General features: G+C 36.8%; 1 protein-coding gene across 1 annotated transcript in view; it reads left to right on the top strand.

Annotated features, from left to right (window-relative positions):
* Positions 1–26,180, top strand: part of SEMA5A (semaphorin 5A) — a gene marked incomplete at both ends in the record, with an annotated part of 321,097 nt that overhangs the window by 252,554 nt on the left and 42,363 nt on the right. The window contains 1 exon segment of the mRNA XM_080340350.1: positions 949–1,096. Coding sequence (XP_080196476.1) covers positions 949–1,096 — 148 coding nt within the window.

Here is a 26,180-nt window from a genome sequence, read left to right as displayed (position 1 = left end):
CTTCATCTGTTTTCTGAATATGTCCTGGCTTTGCTTTATCTTTAATGACAACTTAGTCTCTTTCAGAGCCCCAGTCACACTTGCTGGTGGCCCAAATCCTTTGGACCTGTATAGCGGATCGTTACTAAGCAGCATATGCTAGGGCTGGAGGTATTGGATGGCATACTAAAAAGTCAGGAATCTTAGGGTTTTACAAAAAATGAAAACACTCACTAAAAGTTGGGACCCTCCCACATACCTGAATGTCTTGTTACAGTAATGACAGCTCAGTAGTAAATTATTCATGCTTCCCTCAAGAACCTAATAGGCTTCTGAATCAGTTTGAAGCCTACTGGGAAATCCTTCAAAGATTGTAATAGCTAAAACAACACTTTAAAAGGTAAAGTAATAACATTATGAAAACAGTGCAGTTTTTTATGCCTAGAATCAATGTTTTAGCTTTTATTTTACCCATAAAAGTGGAGACACTGTGGAAAGAAAAAGCAAGTTTAGCTCTCTGAACATGAGAGATGGATGCTAATCAATGCTTAGCTGGAGACTGATAAAAGACCACCTGCATAAATGGTTGCCTTCTGTTTGGTTGACTCACTTCTGTCCCAGATGTGTAGCCACAACTGGTTTTAATAAAGTAGTTGTCAACCTTCCTTACGAGCTCACAGTACAATAGCATGGTTGTGTCACATATGTTGTATAATGGCATGAATACAGCAAAAAAAATGTTTCACCCCAACAATTACAGCCTAAAAAAAAGAAAAATCTCAAATGTTTAAACACTATGCAGTGTGAAAACTTTTTTTTTCAGTGATTTATGAATAGGGAGGGGCCGTTTTTATAAAATATTTCCCTGTACAAACATCTATCTGAATAATGCAAATGATGGGCTTTTGGGGAAAGTGTTGTCTTGGTACTAAATATATTCTTTGCCTCCTTGTTTGCCTCTTCTCACAGGTACTGCAATGAGCATTTGTTGTGCCCCCCTCATGTGTTTTGGACAAGCTGGGGTCCATGGGAGCGCTGCACTGCTCAGTGCGGAGGAGGAATCCAGGCGCGGCGTAGGACATGTGAAAATGGTCCTGACTGTCCTGGCTGCAGTGTGGTAAGTAATTTGCAGCTTTCCCTTCAGTAAATATCTATAGCCATATGCCATACATTGCCCTGTGTCCACAGGGCATCTGTATATGTCTGTATGCTCTTCCCCTAACATGAGTTACCAGAGTGGGTTTGTCTCTGTGTTGCTCATGTGTGCTGAAATTCACGCAGTTTATCAGTCAGAAATATGTGTAACTCGGCTTTTTCACAATATCATCTAGACAATGAGCTTCCTGAGGCAAGACTGATACAGAGATGGATGTGTCCTTGGCAAGTTTATGGTGGTTTTTAATTTTATCACCAGAGTACATAGGAACTCTACCTGTGAGCCCAGGACTCCAGTGTGTCAGGTCCTGCAGAGCACAGAAAAAAGATGAGTTTAAAATCTAGATGCATAAGAGTCAATAAATGAATACACATGGAATGGCCTGGAAGTGCTGAAGTAAGCTCGAACAGTGATAGAGATCTTAGCACAGACAGCAGGCTAGGCATTGTCAGGCTTTGAAGCTACAGTGCGATGATTTTGAATGAATAGAAGTGCTTTGTGGATACCCGGTTTATGAAAAGAAACGTACGAGAAAGCATATAGGGGCTTTTTCTTATATGTGAACAAATATAAGTGGTAGGTTTCATTTAATGGGAGTATCAAAATGGGACATTGCTTTCTTGAAGGTGAATGAGATGATGCATAGTAGTATATAGGTGGAGAGAAAGGTAGTAGAGACCTGTAGAGAGCAGGGTGACACATTCACCGTGGTAGACTGGGAAGATAACCTAAGTGTGAACATTCTGGAACAGGTAATAGTATCAAAGCCAGAGGAATGAATAGTGTTGCAGGACAAGGAAAAGCTAAAGCAAAGTCATAGCAAGTGTAGGTGAATATCAGAAGATGAACCTTGGGATGCTGTTTCATGATAATTTGAATTCTAGTGGTGGATTGTCACTGAAGGGGTTATTATGTGGAAAGCATAACATGGGTGAAATTTTGAAGTGGCCAAAACTGCAGAAGACATTCTGCTGATGAATGACAGATGGTGGTTTTAATCTCCCCAGTGACCAAGAATGAGCACAGCTTAAAGGAAAAATGAGAATTTAATTTTAGCCATGTTGTGCCTAATATCCAGGCCTAATGTTGCACACTGAGAAACAAGTACTCAATTTTGTTCCAAAATATTAAAGAGGTAGAAGAAAAACACATTTTTTTCACATATTAAACCAATTTTTACATGCCTTTATTTCAGAGAGTAAGCTTAATTCTGAGGTTTGTCATCATCTGTGGTCTATTTTTTAGACTGGCAGTAATTCAATACTGAAGAAAGGATCATTTGTTACCTTTTTCTAATTTTAAGGTTTTGTGCATTTTCCCAGGGTTTGTTCTCTTTCTAACATTTATCCTGGTGGTAGAATCGCATTTTCAGTAGTTTGAAAACATCCAACAGGTTTGTTATTGTCTTTCAGTTGAACTTTAAGAAGCAATCTAATCACTTAGAATTATGCCAAGTTTTCCAAAATATTTGTCTCCCCCTGATGGTACACAAAAAAAAGCAGACTTCTGGTCTAGATCTATTGCTAAACGTTCCTGACTAGCATAGAAAAGAGCACAGTCCGAAGGTTTTCTGTCTTGGTCATCCTTGTTTATCCCATACTAATGTTTGTGAAAGAAAGCAGTATTTTGTTTTGCACAGAATCTTCCCCGGTCTAAAATGAAAAATGCATAGCTCTAATTTTCTTTGGAAGTTCTATGAGAAACATAGGGAAACCTTTAGTGTAAAAATTTCTTAATTATAACTGATTTGAGATCAATGTTACTGGGTTTTGTAATTTATTGGCGGTCTTAGCATGTTGTCTCCGCTGTGTCACAAAACAGTTACTGGTTCAGCTATGGAAAAGTTTGTGGGTTTTTTTATTAATAAGAAAATTATTGTGTTCATGGTTTCAAAAAGTGCTTAGCTTTGGAGTACACAGTTGTCTTGCTAATACTCAGACACCAATGGAAACCAGCCTAGCTAGAAATCCCCTGTAACCCCTGGTTTTCTTGCAAGACAAAGGACTTGGATATAAAGTCAGTGTTCTGTTTTAAGTTTCAGTGAATTTAAACCTGTAAGTTACCTGTCTCCAGTCAAAAATTTTGCAGCCATAGTAGGACCTTGTCAATGAGTGTATCTGGAGAAGAAAATACTTTATTTCTTCTAAGATTTTGTTTCATTAATGTGGGAAAGAGTAATGTGAAATACTTATTTTATTATTTTTTAAATTTTATTTATTTTATTAATACTTATATTAATAAAAACCTAATGAACGAGGAGCAGAAATATCAAAACTTGTTTATACATCAAAGGTTCTTCTGCTTCAACCAGATTGTTGGTTTTATTGTTTTAGGTATATATCTTTGAAAACAATTAGAATTATGAATTTTTACCATAGTGAATAAAGGAGAAGTTATTATACCTTATTGGTACTAATTTCACATCTTTACTGGTTGTAGTAATACTAAACTTAGATGATTGAATATAGTTACTGAATTTGATTTTTTTCTGAAACCTTTTGTTCTGGGTATCTCAGAGCTCTTGGAAAGCTAAATAATTTCAGGAAAAGTTGCAATGAAAGTGCTAGTAATCTACCCTCTCTACCGGAGATCAGATCTGGAGTAAAAAATGTTCTGAACCAAACTTTCACTGAGTGAACTAAAAGCATAGCTGAGAATAGAGTCAAGGATTTAAAATGCCTAGTTCTCCCTTTCAACCTTTAGGTGATAGCTTTAATGTAAAAGGAGAGTCTCCATGTTTCTTATTTACCCTCAGTGAGGATGGAATCTGGGAAACTTTCACAATGTTTGAATGGCATGAGTTGCCATAGATCTTCTGCAACTGTGTAGTTCAGAGTCTGTGGTCTGTAGAGTCAAGACTTGTCTTTGTAAAAAGTGGGAAAGAAAAATGTATAGGTAGAGGACTGGAGAACATATCCTTTAATAAGATAATAACTGTGTTGGGCTTCATTTCATCTTTAAATGAAAAAAAAACTTTTGATGCATCAGAGGTGTAGGGTAGTCTAAATGCTGTCTTAGGACTCCTTTCAACTATGCTGATTCTTTGCTTTTAGAACTATTTTTCAGTAGGGGTTTGGAGGAGAAAAACAGCAACAACTGTTTTTATACAGCTTAAGAGGGGACGTCTTACAGCTTGTTTGCCAGCAGTATCAGGAGACCAGATTTTATGTCATAGGAGAACCTGCCTCTCCTGTTTTCCAATCTGCGATCAGGCTGTGAGACTGCAGTATTGCCAATCTTAATCTATTTAGCTCTTTGCGTTTTGCAGCTTTTACCATATTCATGGCTGTTTTCTGTGTCCACCTAATGATTTATACCACATAATTTTTACTGAGCATTTTTCCTTCCTTTTAGTTTTTGGATCGCTCTTAGTCAGTAATATCACAGCAGATGGCTCCTGCCTGTGTTTTGCTTTTTTGCATGTTTCTGATCAGTTGGTTCCTCGGCTTTATCTGTCTTACAGCAGAAATCAACCAAGACACTTGAATGTTTTTTATCAGGACTCGATAGAGTTCCCTGCAATTATTGCAAACTTAGAATCTTATGTAATACTACTACTACTACTAATAATAATAGATCTTTTGAGACATATAAGTATTTCAAAGAGAGAAAAACATTATGATATTTTAAAGATGCATCTCTTATTGAAGTGCATTTAATACATGAATATGGATGGCCAGAAACTTAGGATATAGAAATATATATAGAATATATAGAATATAGAAAAACATAAATCATTGTGATATAGGATAATTAGACCACAGAGACTCCTAAAGATCAAAAAGATGAAACTTGAAATGCAGATCTGGAGACATAAGGACGTGTCAAGGTCTGTCTGTTAATCAAAACTGGTAAAGAATGCTTGAAATTGCCTAGTAAGAGATAGGACCATCACAGCCAAATTTAGGACCAGCTAAAATATGGTAATAGAAAGCTTAAATGGATCACAAAACAGGTATTACTGTAATGTGTTCAAGTGGTACGTGCACTGGAGAAGGAAGTATGGAATTGTGTGGACTGTGCTAATATGACTCAGAGGGCAAATATTTCCAGATTTTATAGCATACTCAGATAAATTGTACATTTGCTTCAGAAAATGCTTCTTTTCCCCTGAGAAACATAATCTCAGTTGAATTTGCCTCAGGCCAGTAATAAAAAAACAATTTTTTTTAAAGAATTATTGCTAGAATAAGAAATCTAGATTGAGGCTCAGGTTGGATGCCACGCTTTACATATATTTGTCTGTATTTTCATTTCAGGCATGCTAACATACACATTAATTTTAGTTTTTGTATTGGAAGACTGGTGAAGTGTATGTACTTTTCATATACCTAAACAAAACATGTTGGGTTTTGCTGTGGAATAAAAAAAAAGAGGAATTTTTTTTTGTTTATTTCTTAGAAGAAGTTACTAGTGACACATTCATCTTATTATTATTATTATTGCAATGTTCCATAAGTGTGCTGAACACAAAACTTTGAGAATAAAAAAACTATCTGTATTCTGAAGTTTTTGTTATGACACAAGATTAAAAACAAAACAAAACAAACAAACAAAAAACCACACCAAACTCTTGGAAAAACAAATGACAAAAATGTTTTCTTTCATTAAGTTTTTAAAGGGAGTTCAAAGATGGAAGGTTTTCAGAAGTACTTTGTCCATCAGAAAGGACATAGTCTGTCTTTAAAATACTTGCCATCTCACAAAGCACACTCCAAATTCCTAACCTAGATAAAAGGGACCAGAAAATAAGATTGTTATTATGCTTTTTTATGGTTCTTTTTTTAAGTTTCCATTTGGCCTCTTTGAGTTAAAGAAAAATGAAATAATACGTCGTCCATTGCAAAACAAGAAAATGTATTCGCACAAGCATGAGGTACAAAAAAATTCTACTTTTTCTATGATGTTTGCCTGCATCATAGTCATTTCATTTTCCAATACTTTTTTCTGGCTATAATGTAAAGTCTGAATATTAGATGTTTTTTGTATGATTTATATTATAGCAAAGTAAAGCCTGTTGTTGTTTCTGGATATGCTATTGCAATTATGAGCAATGCCAAGTAATTAAAGAGGATAAAACAAAAAACGTTGAAATCACAAAAAATAGTTTCAGAAAATGCTAACACATATCAATTAATAGTACATGTAGTGCTCAACTTTTTCAGTAAAGTGAGTTATCAGCTTCACATGCATAGTTAAAGTAAACATTAAATATAAATGGGTTGAACTGATGTGCATATGTATCCAAATGTAGGATATTCAGGGTGGTCTTCAGCTACACATCCAGTGATCATTTTGCTATTTGATTTGTTTCATTTTGAAAAATAGGCTAAACTTCAAGTTGCTTGCTTTCTTGCTTAAAACAGAGCAGTATGAAACATCTGTTTTTTGAGAATGTAATTTTTAGAACAATTTAAAACTGAGAAACAAATCTTCAGCTTCTGGAAAACTGTCACTACTCCACTTCAAGCAATTTAGTTCAACCCGTGACAATCGATATTGACTACACTCCTGTTCCGAGGCTCCTGTAGGAAACTCTGTCAGAGTTTCCAAGTCACGTATGATAAATTCTTTTGTGGACCAATGCCAGCTGATTTGAAATCCCCTTCAAAACTGTTAGAAAGGTTCTCCAAAGTGAGTATTCTCACATTCAACAGCTTCATTTTGGACATATGTATACCTGTGATACAGGTGATGTGTGTTTCATTCAGAAATCTAAACCTTATTCAAAAAAATAGAGGAAACAAATTTTACTGTACCTATACACAAACGTTCTTCGGGCTTTGGATGTAGGAAACAGCCGATCTGTCCCTCAAGGTCAGGTGATAGTCAAGTGCTTTCATCCACTTAAGGAGATGTATTGATCAGAGATAGGAGACTCAATTTGCTGCATCCACAATTTCCCACAGTTTCCTAAAACACGGAGTTCACTAGAGTGTGTCCTGTACCAGTTAATGCTGTTTGTTGCAGTTTTCAGCAGCTCCCACACTGTAGATGTAGCCTTTGTTATTGTTACATAGAGATAATACCTTACACCTGGCTATATGAGGTTCTGTGTTTGAATTGTGATCATCATTACTGTATCTGATAACCATAGAAAGCAGAAGTATCTGAAACCTCCCTCATTCTGTGCCCAACAGGCAGAGTTGGGATCAAGGGCTCAGCATTATGAGACATCAACTTTTTACTTCCCTTTGACTCAGCTCATTTTTGAATATGAATTATAATGAGGAAGATATTTAGGAAGAAAGGCTATTGAGTGCTGAGGTTTTGTGCTGCTTTAATTGTAGAATGAATTAATGAGTGATACTGAAACTGTAGAATATTTTCTGGGGACCTGTGCTTCATACAGCCAGAGATTTTTTCATTGCTGTGAACCTAGAACATTCATTTATCTCTGGGAAGTAACCTATAACTCTGTCATTGAACACTAAAAGTCAAAAAAAAAGTAGATGACACGGTTTTAGCTAAGTTTCATCAAGTAATAAGGCTTACAGGATCATGTTGTAGTCTGTCAGTTATTCTTACCCTTCCGCCCATAAGGAAGGAACCAACTCCCCCATTACAACTGTGCTTGATTGGAGGACAATCTTAGATGAGAACACATAATTACAAGTTGGACGAGAAACAGTGGCCCAGTAGATGACGAAAACCTAAATTAGTTCCCACCATGAGAGACAGAGTTGCGGCTGAGTCCCTTTTTTGGTCCAAGTGGCATCAGATGCTGGTCAGTTACTGTACATGTTAGCATAAGTGTACCTTGTGCCCAGTCACTGCATGTCTTTTAATTTTCAGCAGGCAGACTGCTAAGTCCTACTGTCAGGAGATATGGAAAGGGAAATGAGAGAAGCAAAACGTAAAAGACTTGAAATATAAACTTATAGGAAATGAGGCTTCATTAGTTCCAGTGCTTATGGATCTACTTATGTAGTATGTTTATTGTGGTTTTATTTGATACATAAGTACTATTTCCATGAAATCAGAACTGACTTAAACAAGGAGAACTGTAAAAAAAATTCCAGAGAGATTTCAGGAGACTCAGGGAATTGGTGATTTTGTGGCAACCAAAATGTATTTTGAGGGGATTTAAGCCAAAAAAAGAACAACAGACATAACATGCAGTGTTTCTACCAATCTGCTCTGGGAGGAAGTTTATTCCTATCCTCCATCTAGCAATCATGGGAGTAGGATACACCAGACCCATCTAATATTTTCTGTACTGTCTCAGAGTCCTGGCTAAGCCCAGTAAGGGTCCTGCCTTCAGTGGCAACCAGCCTCAGATGCCAAAAAGAAGGTAAGGAATAAGACAAAAACTATGTAGACCGTTTTGCTTATACAAGATCATCCTCCCTGACTCCTGAAAGCACCTGGCTAAAAGTCAAAATATGACAGTTGGTTATGGTAATTACTACACTATGGTAGTGCACCACTTTATAAATGGTAAATGTAATAGATCTATACAGACCACTAATTTGGAAGGAAGAAGGAAGAACAAAGTAATCTCTGTCCTGGAGTACTAGAAAGACTAGAGCTGTATTTAATATGTTTGTTTATTTGCTTGTTTTTAGAAAGGAAAACAAGATAGCAAGCCTCATATCCTAACTCAAGGAAAATTAAAAAGGGATGCAGGTATCTCTGATTTTCAAAATGCTGAACAATTTTAGGGTAAAAATTAATTCAGATGTAAATGGAAAGTGGAGTGCAATCCCTTAAGATATGACCAATATAGACCACTTCATATCTTTTGGGCATTGTTCTTCAAGAAGATAACAGGGGTTTCTGACCATCAAAATGAAGCATCTTCAAAGTATATGCTGTTAAATTTGTGATATGGTGTTACAAAACCAGGGGCACCATTAAAGCAATGTACTAGCAAGAAGGTGTTGGAGTTAAAAGATGGATAAAGCTAACTGAGCATACTAGTGGGCTGTCCTGGGGGGGAAAATGTCAGATTACTGGGAGATTACTCCAGATTTCCTAAAGAAATTACTTTGGACAGATCTTGCTTATTAGTGTTCTTAATACTTTTGATTACTTTGTACTACATTTGCTGGTGACCTGAAGTTATGGTGCATCATCAATACAAAGATTGATTTGTATTGACGTCTTTGAGGGCTGGAGTAATAGAAATGACTTATATTGTAATTACAAAGTAGTGAACTTAATGTAAAATTAACAGAAACTCCTGCTCTCACCTTGAAGCAGTGAGGAACAACACAGGAGAATGACCCTGGTGTGTGAGTTGTTTATGATACTAGCTATAAGCCAGAAAAGTTGTGCAGCAGTGAAAAATGTAGATTCAGTTTTAGCATTTAGGATGTTTCAGCAAGGTATTTACAATAGAGACTAAAAAAGGTAGTCTGAGGGTTCATATAAACTAGTGTCAGAAGTGATGACTGTAAGAGTCTGGACTCAAGCTAGTTGAAATCACAGTTTTTGTTTCACATATTGCAAGTAATGTGATGTCTCCCTCACTGCTGTTATCTTCAAAGCTGAGCTTATTTTGAAGCTGAATTTATCTGACACTATTGGATCAATGACTGTAGTCATGGAAGCTCATTCTGATTTCATCTACAAATTTTCAAAGTCTCTTCCATTGCAAAGACATGTCTTTGTAAGTATGCAAAAACCTTAATTTTACTGTAGGCGGTTCAGTAACAACCTTAAGTCATTCTGCAGTCGCAATCAAAATGGGAAAAAAATGGTGCATGAAGCATGGCATTGAAAATGACCTCAGAAACATGACAGAGCTGTTACACAAAATTGTTCTTTAGCAACGCTTAGTGTTCTTAAAGGCTGTGGCAAGTGGTGGAAGAGAGCTGAGCCATGGAAAATGTCCTAAAGAAGATAAATCAGAGTAGGCGGGGTCCTAGTGTATAAAGGACTAGTGTATAAAGTAATGAGATGTTTAGAGAGGGAACACTGGAATTTCTGTGCACTCTGTATTGTAATATATGGAATTTTAAGGAAATATGAAGCCAATTAAAGGAATTAATTTCTGTCTAGGGCATCATTAGATGATGTAACTTGTTGCAAGAAATTGTTGAGGCTTAAATCTTTAGAGTCAAAAAACCCCCTAGATAAGCAGGATATCAGGATGAACTAGAATTATAATAGCAAAAAAAAATTATTACATTTTAGTATAGTAAATCACATTTTAAAGTTTTAAATCTTTTTCTGAATATTTACAATCCAATCAAGAGCTGTGCTTTGGGCATTCTGGTTATTTCTGTGCTGTACTTTGACAATAATCAAGGACAGCATCTCTGATCTAGAATGACATTTCCAATGCTGCTCTTTCTAAGTGTTGAATCAGCTTACAACAAATTGTCCCTCTGATTTATTTTGTTTCTTTTAGGTTTAATCACCTGTAGTTAAAATGCTACAGTGCAAATATAGTACTTGTATTTACACATTCTATAAACAAGTGTGCTCACATGTAGACCTGATGGTTAACACAAAAGAGAGTTTTGTTTCAGTGTTCTTCACTTCAGCCTCAGTAAATTGAGGAATGGGTGAAGCCTGAAAAAGTAATACACTCTGTTGCCATTACAGAGGTAAACATACATTTTAATTGTTTATTTGTAACTTCTTTTGTATCTTCAGGACATAGTGACTCAGCCTGTTTTGAAATGATAATATGTAGTCCTGAATGTTCCAGTAGATGGGATTGTATTCTTCATGTCTGAAAATATAAGCTCACGCAAACACTGAGCTCATTTACCAGCACACAGTGATTCACCCTTGCAGACTGAAGGGCAGGATGTAGTTTCACAGCCCCCCTATCCAGGACCCCTTACGATACTTGAAAGCAGTATCACATAGCAAATTTATTTTCTGCCAGAGAAATGTGGCTGAAAGAAAAATTATTAATCTGTCAGATTCCAGAACAGAGTTTTTCTCATTCTACAATACTTGTTACATCGTCTGAAACATCAGAAAGGTGAATTAATTTGAAGTCATAAAAATAGACCTTTCAGTTTACATTATGAAAATCTCCAACTTTGTTACTTAAAACAATTTACAGCATGAGAGATCAATGAGGCATATACTACTTCATGAAGATAAAGGAGCTGATTTATCTTTTGTTTGAAGTTGGTAAAGCCCCTATGCAGTCTGGTAGTGGTCCAGAAATGCAGTTCTTTCTTTGCTTTGTCAGAGAGGCTCTAGATGGAAACAAGCAGCTGTAGACTTTACCTTTATTTTTCAGCTGACTAATAGGAAGGACAGACTCAGTTTGATCTCTTTAGGCTTTGAATCAATTTCGAGAAGGAAAAGTAGAAAAGAAATGGTAGAGTTGACATGCAAACTCTGCTAGCAGTGTCCTCACATTTAAAGTTGAGGAGTTGACCAGCTGCTCAGCTGATGCAAGGTGATGAAACCCTATTGATTCTCTTAGGGTGCATGAGAAAACTTGGAAGTTACAACTTCACATATTAATCTCCAAATTGTGAACAATTTCTGCAGAATAAGACAGTACTAGAAGATCCTAAATGCATTCTTGATCCCTCACTCAGGGTACACTCGTCAGCAGCTCCTTATGCAGTTCATCCTGCTTTGCGGGGGGCTGGGTGTCTCTTCCACAACATTGGAGAAGAAGAGACTGAGGGGACACCTCATCACAGCTACATGTTCCTCACAAGGGGAGGAGGAGCAGCAGCTGCTGATCTCTCTGACAACCAATGAGGGAACCCGAGGGAATGGCAGGAAGATGTGCCGGGGGATGTTTAGGTTGGACATTCAGAAAAGCTTCTTCATGCAGAGGGTGTTGGAGCACTGGAACAGGCTCCCCAGGGAGGTGTCATGGCCCCAAGCCTGATAGTGTTCAAGAAGAGACTGGACAACACCCTCAGACACATGGTGTGAACTGTGGGGTTGTCAATATGCAGGGACGGGAGTTGGACTTGATGATCCTTGTGGGTCCCTTCCAACTCAGAACACTCTATGATTCTATGCCAGCTGGACGTGTGCACAATTATTGAAGAGAAACAGGCTCTGTCAGAAATAGTACTTGAACCCCATTTTCTTTGTGGACTAGAGAGGGAAAGAAAACTTAAATCTCTCCCCAGATCCTATGGCACTACTGCTACTTTGTCAATTACTCAGGCTGGATTGCCAGATGCCAGCTCAGCTACGAGACTGTTACGTAGCCAACATCTGCACACTGCTCAACACGAGACTCTTCTTTGTGATTGCTGCTTTACTCACAAGCAACCCCATTTTTAGTACACAAAGGTTATTTATGAAGGTTGTGGCAGATTCCAAGATTCCTTTCCAAAGGCCATTTGGATGTCGGCACTTGTGAGGATGTTGTATACAGCTCAGATCTGCAATGTGGGAGCTTGGATAGTTTGGCTCTGTCAATTTAATGTTCTGGTAATGCCTTACTACTGTGGATGTACCTCTTACTAGCAAAATTCGCAATTCCCACACCTGAGTTTATTCTGTCCCCAGCCCAATCAATACAAACTATATGAAAAACCTGAGAGTTTGTCAATAGACCCATGTCGCTCGTTGTTGCCTGACTTAACAGCTGTGAATGGCATGGGCCAGCAGAAGTCCAGAGAGTGTATCTGCCTATTACTCTATCGAGAAAACCAAGACCTATAATCCTGCTTTAATCTGAAATGAAGTATGTTCACTTTATTTAAAGCATGAAAAGAGATTCAGTCAGAAGTTTTAAAAATTTTCAGACAGTTTCTCACAAAATTAGAATTCTACTCTATGCTATCACATAGAGGCACATAACCCTCTTCGCAAATTCACTAAGCTCCCTATTAAAAATAGTTAATTTATGTGTCCTATCCCTTACTAAAAAGCTGATCCAGAATCCCCATTCACATATCGAAGCATTTGTGTGAGATAGTTAGGCAGCATTAATATTTTGTTAAAGAGGTTTTAAAGTACTTAGAAAAAGAAGTAATATTGGTGCCTATAAGCTGCTTCTGAAATTGAGGGCTAAAAGGAATACTAGACATAGAGTGAAATCTAGCATCAACCATTTGGTATGAAGTATAAAAATGACTCGTTACACAGAATGTGAGAAAAAAAGCAAGTGATAGATTATAGGAATTAATCCATCAAAAACCTAGCTGGGGGTTATAAAAATGTAATTTTGAAAAAAAAAAAAAAAAAGAATGCAGTCTATCTTGCTGTCTTTAGTTACGGAAATGTTTTCACTTCTTTTGCTTTCAGAATTAATAGCATTTTATTTACTGGTTAGTTTTGTAAATAAAACTAAAAAAGTATAGCAATATATGTTCTAACGATAAAGTAAAATCTGACTTGCTACGATAGTCCAAAAATGTCATGAAAAACTAATTTATGTTGCCTTAAATTTCATAGGAAGTATTAGCAGGATTTTTTGTGTTATGAGAGGCAGGTAGGGTGAAATGTGCAGAAGAAAGAAAAATTTATATCACAAGAGTGCAAGATTTTAAAAAAGTGTTTGTTTAGGCTAAAGTCACAAAAGGGCTTTGTCTAAAATAGTCAGGCAAATAGAGATGAAAATGGATGATTAATCTCTTGCCTTCAACAAGATAGGCACCTTTGATTATCTGGGGGGAAATTTATTGGTGAGTTTAGTTCTTAGAACTGCATTTTGCCCTCTGTGCCAGCCTGATATAGATTGTGCACTTCCTTAACTGTATACTTCTCCTTTCTTTTTTTGCCTGCAATACCCCCTTTAGATTGCTTTCCTAAAAGTAGATGGCATTTTAGACACTACAGTACTTCCTGTGGTGTTTAACATGTTTAACCATGCAGGACCCAGTACTGACCGTGTTGGACACCTTCTGTTGTGAAAACTGACCATTTATTCCTCTCTTCCATTTCCCATCTTTTAAGCAGTTAATTGCCTGTGAAAGAATAATAGCTTTTCTCTTAGCTTGTGGCTGCAAGTTTCCTTAATGCACTTTGAGAGACATTGTGAAATGTCTTCTTGAATTCAAAGTAAACAACTTGTATCAACTTGCCTCCTCTATCCATGTTTGTTGACTTCTTCAGAGACTGATAGGTTCAGGGCTTCCTTTCACAAAAAAGCAAAGTATATAGTTTTGTTCTTCAGCAGTTCATATTTGTTCATGTGTCCACTAATTTCATGCTTTATTATGATTGTCCCCAATTCAGATTTCATTCTCATTGTTTCACAGTTGCCCTGAGCTTCCTGCAGTATTTTAAAAAATGGTGGCACATTTACCATCTTCCAGGCCTCAGACAGGAAGGGAAATTTATGCAAGAAGGTGTGTGTCACTAGTATCGTTTACTTATTTCCATTTCCTTAGTTAAAGTCTTTGGTGACATTTTTTGTCAATTTTGTGTATTTGTTCTGTAACATCTTCAACAGCCTGCTCTGGCCCTGCCATTTCTAAATGCCCTTTGTGTACCTTCATAATCCATGTGGCGTGTAGACTGTGTAGCAATCTTTCTGTCCCTGCGGTGCTTGAAATATAGGATTGAGTTTTAGCTGTTATACCTTTCTAATCTCCTAGTTGAATTATTTTCTGGCCTCTTGTATTGTGTTTTTACATGTAATATGCTAGATTTCGTTATTCTTTCCATTCATTTTTCATTCCTACGTGCAGCTTTTTGAAGAGTGGTTTCATGCTTTTAATAGCCTTTCTCTCCCTAGTGTTTAGTTCTGCTGATTTAATTTTGCCATTCCTCAGGTTTCTTGACTGACAGCAGGCATTTCCTTTCTGCCTCTAATACAGCGCTCAAGATGAGCTTCCCTGCTATAGCATTCTGCTGGTTCATGTCCATGATTCATGTCCCTCATCAGTAGTTGTACTGAACTTGACAATCTTTTTTGCTCATCTGTAGTGCAGAGAAGAGGTTGGGGACTAGTCCCTTAATGCTTTTTCTCTTGAATGGCGTCACCTCTCAAGAGAGCAGAAAGCAGCAAAGAAGATTCTTTGATGTTTCTCTGGAAAAAATAGTTGACCAAAATAGTTTTTTTTGTGATTGTATTTATATTTCTTAACCTTGGGCACCTAAACCAGGAACCTAGTCTACTCAGTCAAAAGCAAATATGAGATCCTGCAGGGCACTTTTTGGAACTGCTGAACTGGGCAGTAGCTATATTACACTTAAAAACCCCAAAACACCCCCTCCTCACCACTTGCACCTTGATAAGCTTATGGTGGCTATGGGAGGTCAAGCAAGATAATAATCAGTACACAATCTCTGAAAGTCATGGAGAAAATGCACCATTAGGTTTCTGTAGCTCTTCAAAATCACGTTACACTTCATACGGAGTCAAACTGACACACAAAGTGGTTTTAGTGCTTGATAGTCACTGCTAAAACAGGGCCTCATCCAAAAGGCATTGAAGTCAATTTAGTCTTCCTTTGATTTCAGGGGCATCTGGGTCAGTCTCAGACTTTCCATCATTCTGACTGCTTTTTAATAAAGATAAGAACTGGGTCACAAATGGATTCCCAACAGTCAAAGAATCGGTTAACATTGCCATAACATAATTTATTTATGAGTCTGATACTGGAAGCTTTTGTTTGTTGGCTGGTTTAATTGTCTTTTTAGGCATCTTTTTCTGTCTACACAGTTCAATGAGTATAACCAAGATTTTTATTTTTTTTTTTTAATCTAGCTTAATACTGTGAAATTTTCACTTGTGAAAATCTAGTAAAATACATGCCTGGTGAAGCTTTAAAGTTGCCATGTTCTTTTAGTAAAATGCCATTAAAGGCTGTGGGAGTATGAACAGTCCCTGATGAATTCACTTTCCAACTCTTTCAATGCACAAAATCAAGTACTTACTCATTGGAATAAGGAACGTGATTAAAAAAATAAAAAGCTTGAAATCCCACAGCTGGAGCACAGATGCCAACAAACATAACTTTGATGCTTCACAGATGATTTTGAATATAAAGCTGTTCCAATTGATTCCTTCCCAACATTTTCCTTGGAAAAATGTAAAGTGCTCTGCGGTTTGTTTGTTGTTGTTGGGTTTTTTTCTTCTTTTTTTTTTTTTTTCTTTCAAGTGGTGAAGAGATTATGTGAGCTCATAAAGAAAGGATTTTCATAAATTGATACATGCTTATTTGATTCCATTAATTAATGAAACAAACCATATGTCTGTATATTTTTTAGTGTACAGTACAAAAGCAGTATAATTTTCAGGGCTTTTCTGTATGTGAGTTTTGAAAAGTAAATGAGGAAGTGGTAGTTACGCTGTGATAGAAAACTCATGAAGTTCTAACTCTGCAGAGTTTATACTATGTCAGAAGACTCTTTATTTTAACCTCAAAAAGGTAGATGGGCCTTTAAAGGCCACCCCTAAAACTTTCCAGTTAAAATCTAACAGTGGACTCCAAATTTCAGTTAGTATTGGAGTTAGAGAAGATATATATCCATCTATGTAGGTATACATGTGATATATTTTGTGTTGTAAATGCATATTTCTTAGATGCGTGTACACTCAGGACTATTCATACGTGATAGTTGAACATATTTTAAGCTTTTAGTGAGAATCAAAAACACAGCCATATTGGGAGTGTAGAAGAGATGACCACATTCTGGGGAGCAGCATAATCACAGTTCGTCTGGGAGTCTGCTCGAGGTAAAGGATACTGAAGAAGGAGGCTGCAAAACTGATTTTATAGCTTTGGCTTGACTGAATCACTGGAATTCATGACTTTACCTCTTTCAGTTTGTGGCTTAGTTCTCATTTCTCTTGCTTTGAATAGTATCAATCCTTGCATGAGCTTGGAATGAGCATGAATGACTTCTATTAATTACTTCCAATAAAATTTTCATCTTGGTCACTTTAAGTCCTGTATAGCCCCATCTATAATTGAAAGCATTGTCTAACAAGGCTTTGAATCATTATACTGGCAATATTCCAGATTATACATGCGGATTAGACAAAAGACAACATTAGGAAACATAAAGCTTACCCTAAATGTCTTGTTTAATAAAAACGCTGTTATTTTCAGATGAGGATAGAAGGAGCAATAATTGTAATGCCTGTTGTACTGGAACAGCATCTTCCTGACTTTCTGAATTATGATGTCCCCATTTTCTTACCCATAAACTGTGTCTAGGACAGAACAGTGCACATTTGGACTGTACTGTAATTAATTTTTAAAATATTCTAGGTTTAGAGAAAGAATTCTCAACCCATTTTTTAAGTTCAGAGCATTTTTGAAATGGCTTCAAAATTACAAATAAATCTGAAGAGTATGTATTAATGAGGAAGAGGCAAATGAAACAGCTGAGAGTGTCTGATGAATGCAGTTCTACCTATACTAGCACAACCTACAGCTTAATAGTTCACTGTGTGCCTATCATCACAGTATTGAACTGTGTATTAGTATTGAACTAAGGAAACTAGAGCTGGATTGTTCTGGGACTTCTGTTACTATTCTCTTCATCCCACTACCTAAAATTTTTAACTTCCTAGACAGGTTTTTTGTTTGTAAAAATCACTACATGCTAGTTGTTCACAACATACAAAATGAGGTAAATAATTTCACCCTTTTCAGCAAAAAAAGAAGAAAGAGGAAAACATTTTTCACTCACCACTGCCTAAGCCTTTAATGGGACTGGTTTGTCGTGAGAAGTGCTGGAGCAGAATTTCCCCTCCCTCCTCTGCTAATCTAAGGCTGGCTGCCTGCAGATGAAGGAGTAGCTCTACCAGATTTAGATCTCATGCTCATTCCTTACCTTATGATTTACAATATTCCCCTTGACTGGTTGGTGATGGGGGTTCCTTCTGTCATTTTTCTCCACTCCAGCACTGAAATTGCATTCTATGAATGAGAAGTCTGGTTTCAATTCTTTTCTGAAAATGCTATGAAAATGAAGGCTGAATAAAATAAAAATTTGAAATGTCAGTCTCTGCCTCACAACAATTCCCAGACCTTTATGAAAATATCTGAATACTCAGAAACAAAATATGACCCTGTAGAGTAGTTGTCTTCATTATTGTCTTAGGTCTCGATTCTAAAGATATTTCCATTTTATGGTCCTATCTGCTTCATCTGTATTAGATTAGTATATGTACAGTATAATCACAACCAGGCAAAAATTGTCCCTTTGAAGTCCTTTCTTAACCATAAATAGAAAAACGCACTGTAGTTCTTTTTCTCCTGTAAGTCAAAAAGTCTTCATTATGTATTCTAAGTCCCTCTACAATTCTTAACAATTTTCTTTGCTGCTGATACTCACCACTAGATGTACATCTGCAGACAAGAGAGAAGGAACAGAGAACTAACCAGTATTGTTGTCAGTTTGGGTTCGTTATACTGTCAATGCACATGAGTGCATTCATACTTTTCCTGAAGCTCCACTTTCCACCACCCCCCCACCCCGCCCCCATCATAAATATCCTTTCTTGCATCTGAGATGCTTTCAGGAACAGCATAGATTTACATATTTATTCAGGCATATTTTGAACCAAGACACCTAGGTGTATAGGATTTGAGCATGTTTTGTCCAGCAGTGTCTGGATTTTTATTTGATATTTTCTGTCATAATCTCATAGTTCTGGATTGAAAGGTACTGGTGTTTAACATAATTTTGTTGATAATGGTAAAGTTTTCATGGGAATAACAGCAAAGAATGATGATTAAAAAAAAAAAAAAAAGAAAGAAATTATGAATTTGCAAGCTTAGGCATTCCAGTTCTTGATCTAATGAAAATAAAAATTAATGTTGCCCATGCAAATTTAAAAATACCTTTAACCATACAGTATGTTATGAGGCATCCCAATAGAGGCAATGTACTATCTCTTCCTTTTCTCCTCCTCCCCCTCCAAGTCCTTCCACTTCCAAATGCTGGTAAAATATTTACAGTCATATGGAAAATTTGTAACTGTGGTCACCTTCAAGTAGAGTGAATCTCTCTAATTAAAACTGTGAAAAAAATGAAATTACAACAAAGATGTGTGGCATAAAGATAGAGTTAATTCTGGATCAACAGTAAAAATATATACCTAGATATATATACTAAAAATACCCTCTTGCACCTGCATTCCCGATTATAATGTCAAATTTGGATATCAGGGAGGATAATACGCCTGTTGAAAAGTGCTTTGAACTTAGCTTTTGGTTAGGGACATTCTTCAAGTTTTTTGTTTGTTTATTTGTTTGTTTTTCTTTTTCAATCTAGCGAGGTCAATATCTGATGTTTCATCTTTGTTAAACCCTTCTGTTCCTAGATTAAAGGCTACAAAAAAAAACCCTAGAGACAAATAAATAGGTAAGCATCAGACCAGAGGGACATCATGGTAGCTTACATCTTTCTGCTGCAAGTTTTGAAGTTACTCACTGTTGTTGAAGAACTCATATCTTAATCAATTCACATGTGTTAGTATCAATGTAAGGATAACGAAATAAAATTTGAAAACAGTTACTAAAGGAAAATGTTACTTTTGCAGCAAGACATCTGTTACAATGTGTCTTGGGAGAAGAAGCTGAAAAATGTATGGGCAAGAAAATAGAAAAATCTGTACAATATAAAATAATACTGAAAAACCTTTTTATTAGCACCCATTTTACTAACAGCCTTTAACGTGAAATCTTAGCAGTACAAGTCCAGAGGGGTCTGTTTGTTTTCCTATTTTTAGAACATCATGGTAGTAACTATAGAAATTGTGTTCAAAATTTGTTGCAGTCAGAGAATAGATTGCTTGGATTCTCACCAGTTTGTTACAGTCACAGTCCTGTTGGAGGCAGAAAGGAATACACCATTCATGTAAAGCCAAAAATGAATCCTTACTCTAAATATAGTCTTAATGGTCATATTAATCAAATAGTTTCAATTATGTTCAGGTAACAAATATTCAGAAACTCTTTAGTCCCTCCATTCTCTCTGCTGAGGCTGATGGTTTCAATCTGAAGGTGGGTGTCCAGCAACTGGTCAGTATCCCAGGTACTTTGCCAGTACTTTACTTGTCAGTACTTACCAGTACGGTTTATTCTTACTTTAGGATGTGGTTGGGATCTTTTTTTATGTTTGCTAACAGCTCTACCCTTTGCTTATTAGTCATTGGTCTGCAAGTCCATATTGTATCTAAATTTATTACGTAGTGTGGGTTTTACATGCATTGGGTGCCCATTCTTTGTTTTCTTTGCTACCCCTAAGGCTTGGCAAATTGCTTGATTTACCTTGCTCTTGAGGTTGTATTCCTTTAATGACCAGTAACTGGCCATCAGTGGGGTGTTTATGGCCCCTGGGCCTCAGGTATTGCCCTCTGCCTGTTCCTTCAAAGCTTCTGATAATCCTCTGTGCTGTTTTATTAGAGAGGGTCTAATAGGTCATTCTACTCACAGTAGCTACATGTTACAAATACCCACTTATCACTAAATGTATATCACTATAGACATTACATCATGCAATTATATAGAGCTAATGAAAAGTTAAAACTAAGTAGGTAATAGAGATCTGGTCATTAGATAATTGCTATTGCAAGCAAAAACAAATCTTCAGGCAGAGCAAGACAAGCACAGGCAAAGCCCAACAGGTCCTGAAGCCTGTGTCCTGTGTCATTTGCTTAATGTGAAACCTGTGACCTGTTATGAACAGGGGGTGACTCCTGTTTGCTGAGCTGCCAAGCGAGGAAGCATGGTAGTGGTTTAGTTATTATTAGATTTCAGATGGACCATCTGTGTTAGAATGCAAGGATGCCTCCTCAGAAGGTTTGATGGTACTTGTCATAACCATGAGAAGAAAACAGAACACATTGGATTTTCAGTATTTGAATCTCTTAGTATTCGCATCAGTCTTTCAGAAAACCCATTTTAGCTAGGGATTGTGATAGTGACCTTGATTTTAAATAAGTTCTCTGTTTCTTGGATTTATGCAGTAGATTTCACATCCACTGGAATAAATCACTTGTGTCATGAGCTTCTAATTCTTAATACTGCTTAATGGTCTTATCCTATGGGCAAATAGAGATACATCTGGGTTTTTTTTGTCCTGTTAGAGGAAGGCTGGACATTCTTATGTACCTGCTGATTGATCGGTAACTCCCTTGATCAAATGAAACTGTTGTAGATTCTTATCTCATTGTCTGTGATTCCAGGCAGGCCCCCATTTGATCTCCCTTTGCCAGAAATAAGATGTTACAGTGTATTGATAAAACCAAATAATCTTAACATTAGATGTTGGTGTTGTAATCAAAAGCCCCTCTAAGTCAGATCCTTCTGTTTATCACTCAGTTAAAGCAGATGTAAACCACAAAGCTCTCCTCCTTATTGCTGCTCTAAAACCCCTGTACCTAAAATTATGGTATTTTTTTTTAAGTTAATTATCTTCAGGGTATAAAAGGGGCATACAAGACCTAATAAAGAGTCTTAAAGAAATCCGAATTGGGCATTCATGTAAATTTGTGTGACCGCCTAGCAAGGAATTGCTTTGTTTTGTTAAAAATGCATACAATTTCTGTGCCTGCTTGTCCTTCCTGCTATCAGTAGAAGAAAGGAAGCAGGGTGCTTTTTCAGATAAAACACAACTTCAGGATGTAATAATCTCATCTAGTAATATTATAGTGCAAGACACAGTTTCCTGTATCCCAGCTTCCTCCTGTGTTAAGAAGTGTTCTCTGAGGCTAAACTGATGGAAGGAAAGCTGGGGATGTAAAGTATTTGAGAATGTTATTCTCATTTGACCTGAAATACTCAACAATTTTAATTTTTTTGAGGTTTAATGTCACTGAATCCTACAATAATAATTTACATTTTCTGTAATGTTGTGTATCTTTGAGACGTGTGAGCAGCCTTATGATTATAGATCCTGTGTTCAAGTGTTAGTTAAACACTTTTGGAACATTTCCATGTACAAAATTAAATGTCTATTTGCCTCTGAGCTGGAAAAAGTCATGCCACCTTGGACTGATACTTTCTAGAGTTCTTGTTTAAAAAAAAAAAAAAAAGAAAAGAAAAGAAAAGAAAAATTACCCTCATGGATCTACAACAGATTCTTCTGAAGTAACTGGGTAATAAACTTTAAAATTTGTGAAATCAGAGACTTTCTCTGTCATCCCACAATAACTTTTTTTCCTTTCTCATGGGGTTTAAAAAAGCACTTCCATAATTTTTGAATTTTTTTGGCTACATCACCTACAGTTCAAATAACAATAGCTTCAAAGTTGTGACTTCTCACGGACCTGTCTAAACATGAAAAGACAGTGATGTGATCTTAGGTGGCAGAACAGTTACAAAAATATCACAACAAAACCACAAAAACCCCAGAACAACAACAACAACAACAAACTTCTTTTGCAGAATAACATTTATTGAAACAATACATCTAAGCAGTACATGTTTTTAAGAGTAAGAAAGCAGTGTAATGATGCATAATTTTAGACACCTTAAGCAAATCTTCAGTAGATTTAAATCTGTTGTTCCTCCTTCCTGAAATCATTTTAGGCATCTTTCTCTTGGCTTTCCACAAATACCTGGGCTGAATCTCTTAGGTTTCATGTAATCTTGGTATCCATTAACACAGAGAGTTTATATATCATTCGGTATCTGCAAAGTGATTGCTTTTATGATCCAAGAATTAACTGCACAGCATGTGGGCCTCATATACTTCATCACTGCTACTAAAATATTTACTATAACACCTACACCTTGCTGAGACACCGCTGTCTTAAGATGTGCTAGAGACTGTGACCAAAACTAAGTACCACATTATACACATTTTTAAATTACAGAACTGAAAGATAATATATATACCATTTACTGTGTGGTTTTTTTTGAACTGCAGGAATATGAATAGGTGAATTAGTTGGCATTAAAACCAAAACACTACCACCACCAAAAGCCACACACACTAAGATTCGAGTCTTCCCTTTAAGGCTTTGTGAGAATTTTATTCTGCAAAACAAAGATTATTGAAAATTACATTCTATCATCTTCATTCCTCCTTCTACTTTGGAATCCCATTGACAGCTTGCATCCTTCCACTCTCATCCCCAAATTCTTGCCAAACACCTGCATTTTATCAGTGAAATCTCTTTAGCTATTGCTGCTTTTATTTTTTGTAGTTACATTAACATCTGTCTGTGGGTTTGCAAACTCAGCTCAGTGTCATTATCTTTCACTATCTTTTATTTATTATCCTTATTGCCTTCTCTCTGCACCCCCACCCCTCCCATCCCCCCCACCCCTTTAAGGAGTCTTAGAATTCTTAAGCGAAAATTAAAAACAAGGGAGACTGCCTTTCCTACCCATGCTGAAACATTTTCTACCTTTACTGCTCTTACTGGTGTTGTCTTGTCTCTGGGTGTCTAGAAGAAAGACTTATTTTCCCCAGAACTTCTCTATTTTAGTAACAAGTTTCTCTGAGTATCTTAGATCAGTGGAAAGAGAAAAGGATGACTTACTGTTTGTCCAAGGGGGAAAAAAAAAAAAACCCTTTTGCTATAGTTTTCCCTTTCTATATGTGCAAATTCAAGCTGCCTTTGCATCCCTGCCTCATCTTCCCCAAACAGAACTCCTTCTGTGGGCTTCTTTAACTTCCTAATCATCCTGCAGATCAAGTCTATTAAGTCATCCAGTTCCGATAGCATAGTGCTCAGCAAACTTGCATTCAAAGTTTTTGTTGACCAGCCAGAACTCTTTGTAAATGGTCAGACATTTTGAATTTAAAAGCATAATATAAATACAAAATGCTTCTTATTATTTTCCTATAAAAAGCCATTTGCAGTCTATAACTAACATTTTTATTTTCCAATTACTGGAAAATGCCAAAGAGCTGATTTTGTGCTTACTGAGCTGTCACAATGAAGCCTGTATTACAAAGCCCACAGTGTACGTTCAGGGCACCCATCCTGACCCAACCTGAGCTAAAATCCAGCCGTGTTTATGCAGTTGCTGGTGGTAAGTCCTCTCCACATTGCTAGGAATGTCAGAAATACACGTCACGTGATGACCAGCCCTTGCTTTTCCAATAATTTAATGTGGGTTTACATAGTGCTTTGATAAGCAACAGTACTACTACCCAGTGACAGTCTACAGCTTCAGCATCCTGGAGGCACATACCATTGTTAAATTTTCCAGTCTCTGCCATGTAACTCAATTCTCATAACTCAGAGCTGTTTAAATCCTTTTTCTGGTTTGTTGAAAAGAAGAATTTGGGTAGGTGACATATTCACTGACTACCCAATTTGATCACTGCAGTGTAAATCAATCCTTGATCATCTCCCTTTTTTCTTCCCTTTTTAAGTGAGGTTACATGAATTTTATGATAAGAAGTGGGGCACAGCTGGCATACAGAAATAGACTGAGATGAGCATAGATGACTATAGAAGCTAAGGATCCTGTGTGTGCATTAAGTAGTAAAGTTCTTTAAGTGCTCGTGAGTATGTATTAAGAAAATATATTGTTGTCACACATTCCACTTGTTGAAGCTCATAAAATGCTCCATTTCAAACATGCTTTGATTCAGTTTTACCAGGGAACCATACTCTGTCAGTTTATTTTCCTATCACACTACTTTCTTTCCTATTTTTATACAGTCTACAATTGCTTTTTTCTTTTGTTTTCTTCATTAACCTACTGGCTTTATGGCTTCAGCAGTATCACCTTTCCCCTATATAGTGCTTAGCCTTTTTGCTGAGACTTCAAACAAGGTATAAAATAAAAGGGCTTTAATGTTCTCCTGAGGAATTTCCCCAGAGCAGTGGAGCACAGGCCCCATTAGTTCTTAACTGAAACACACAGGCTGTTGTCAATTAAAACCTGGTCTGATTTATGCTAGGGCAGGGGTGTCAAACTCATTTTCACCGGGGGCCACATCAACTTCGCCGTTGCCTTCAAAGGCCGAATGTAATTTTAGGACTGTATAAATGTAGGAGCGGTTACATTTATACAGTCCTAAAATTACATTCGGCCTTTGAAGGCAACAGCGAGGCTGATGTGGGCCCCAGTGAAAATGAGTTTGACACCCCTGTGCTAGGGTCATACCAGCAACAGAACACCTCATATTTGAGCAGATGCAATGGGAGTACACAGCTGTACTTGCCTTTTTCTTCCCCAGACTGGAAATAGTACATAATATGAACCCAGCATCCAATTAGTATTTTTTTTTTTTCCCAGAAACATCTGTCTTACCAGGAGCTGGCTGGAGATCAAAAAAAAAGTGTTTTATTTGCAACCGCAGAGTTCCAAAAATACAATATAGACAAATTAAACCCTTTGTAAATAAACTTTATATAAACCCAACAATATTACAAAAGCTAAAAATGAAGAGTGTTGTGTGAGATAAATTGATTTATAGGGAGTTTTTTAGATTGCCATAAATTAAATGGAAAATGTGAAATAGTTATTTAAATCAACAGGAGATTTGGTTCTGACATGATTCTGAAAAATGCCATACTCCATCGGTGGTTTCAAGGGCAGGATGCAGATTTGCCTAAACAGAAACACGTGTTGCTTTTTAAGAAGCCATAGGGGATTTGGAACATCTGGGTAAAAGTGGCAGATATGTTAGAGTCTGTGTGAGAGACCCAAATGCTTTTAGAGCAGTTTGGAAGGCAGGTGAGATAACCCACAGCATTTAAAATGGCAACAGAGCACTTCATTTGAGCAATTGAATACTATATTAAGGGTGCAAGCTTTGAGAAATTGGTGTCATGAGAAAGTTAAAGACAATTGTTTATTTATATTTGCCTGTGCAGTTTCACTTTACTGAACATACTAAGCACAAACCTGTGAAAGTGTGTAGGGAACCTGAATTTACATTTATTAGAACAACTAGAGGCATATTTTTCATATATCTGTTTCTGTGTTTCTGCTTTCCAACCAGGCAACCTGTAAAATTTTATACTACTATTTGTATTGTCTTTTTATTCTTTTGTGGGTGTTTTAGCCCGCACAGCTAGGGGCTCTGACAGATGAGTTACACTGACGCTTGCTATGGTGATTTAACCAGCTCAGATGTCCCTGTTTGCTAGAGGTCATATTTTCCCATAGCGGAGCTGGCAGCAGCAAATGTGTCAGCATCTTAGTTGCTGTGCTTCCTCATCCAAGGGATTGCAAGCTATAGCTTAAGATAGTTTTGTGTTTGTACGTTCAACTGT

This window comes from Nesoenas mayeri, assembly GCF_963082525.1.
Source record: "Nesoenas mayeri genome assembly, chromosome: 2".
In the NCBI taxonomy this organism is placed as follows: Eukaryota; Metazoa; Chordata; class Aves; order Columbiformes; family Columbidae; genus Nesoenas; species Nesoenas mayeri.
The sequence above is the reverse complement of the archived record's forward strand: the minus strand, read 5'-3'. Positions and strand labels throughout refer to the sequence as shown.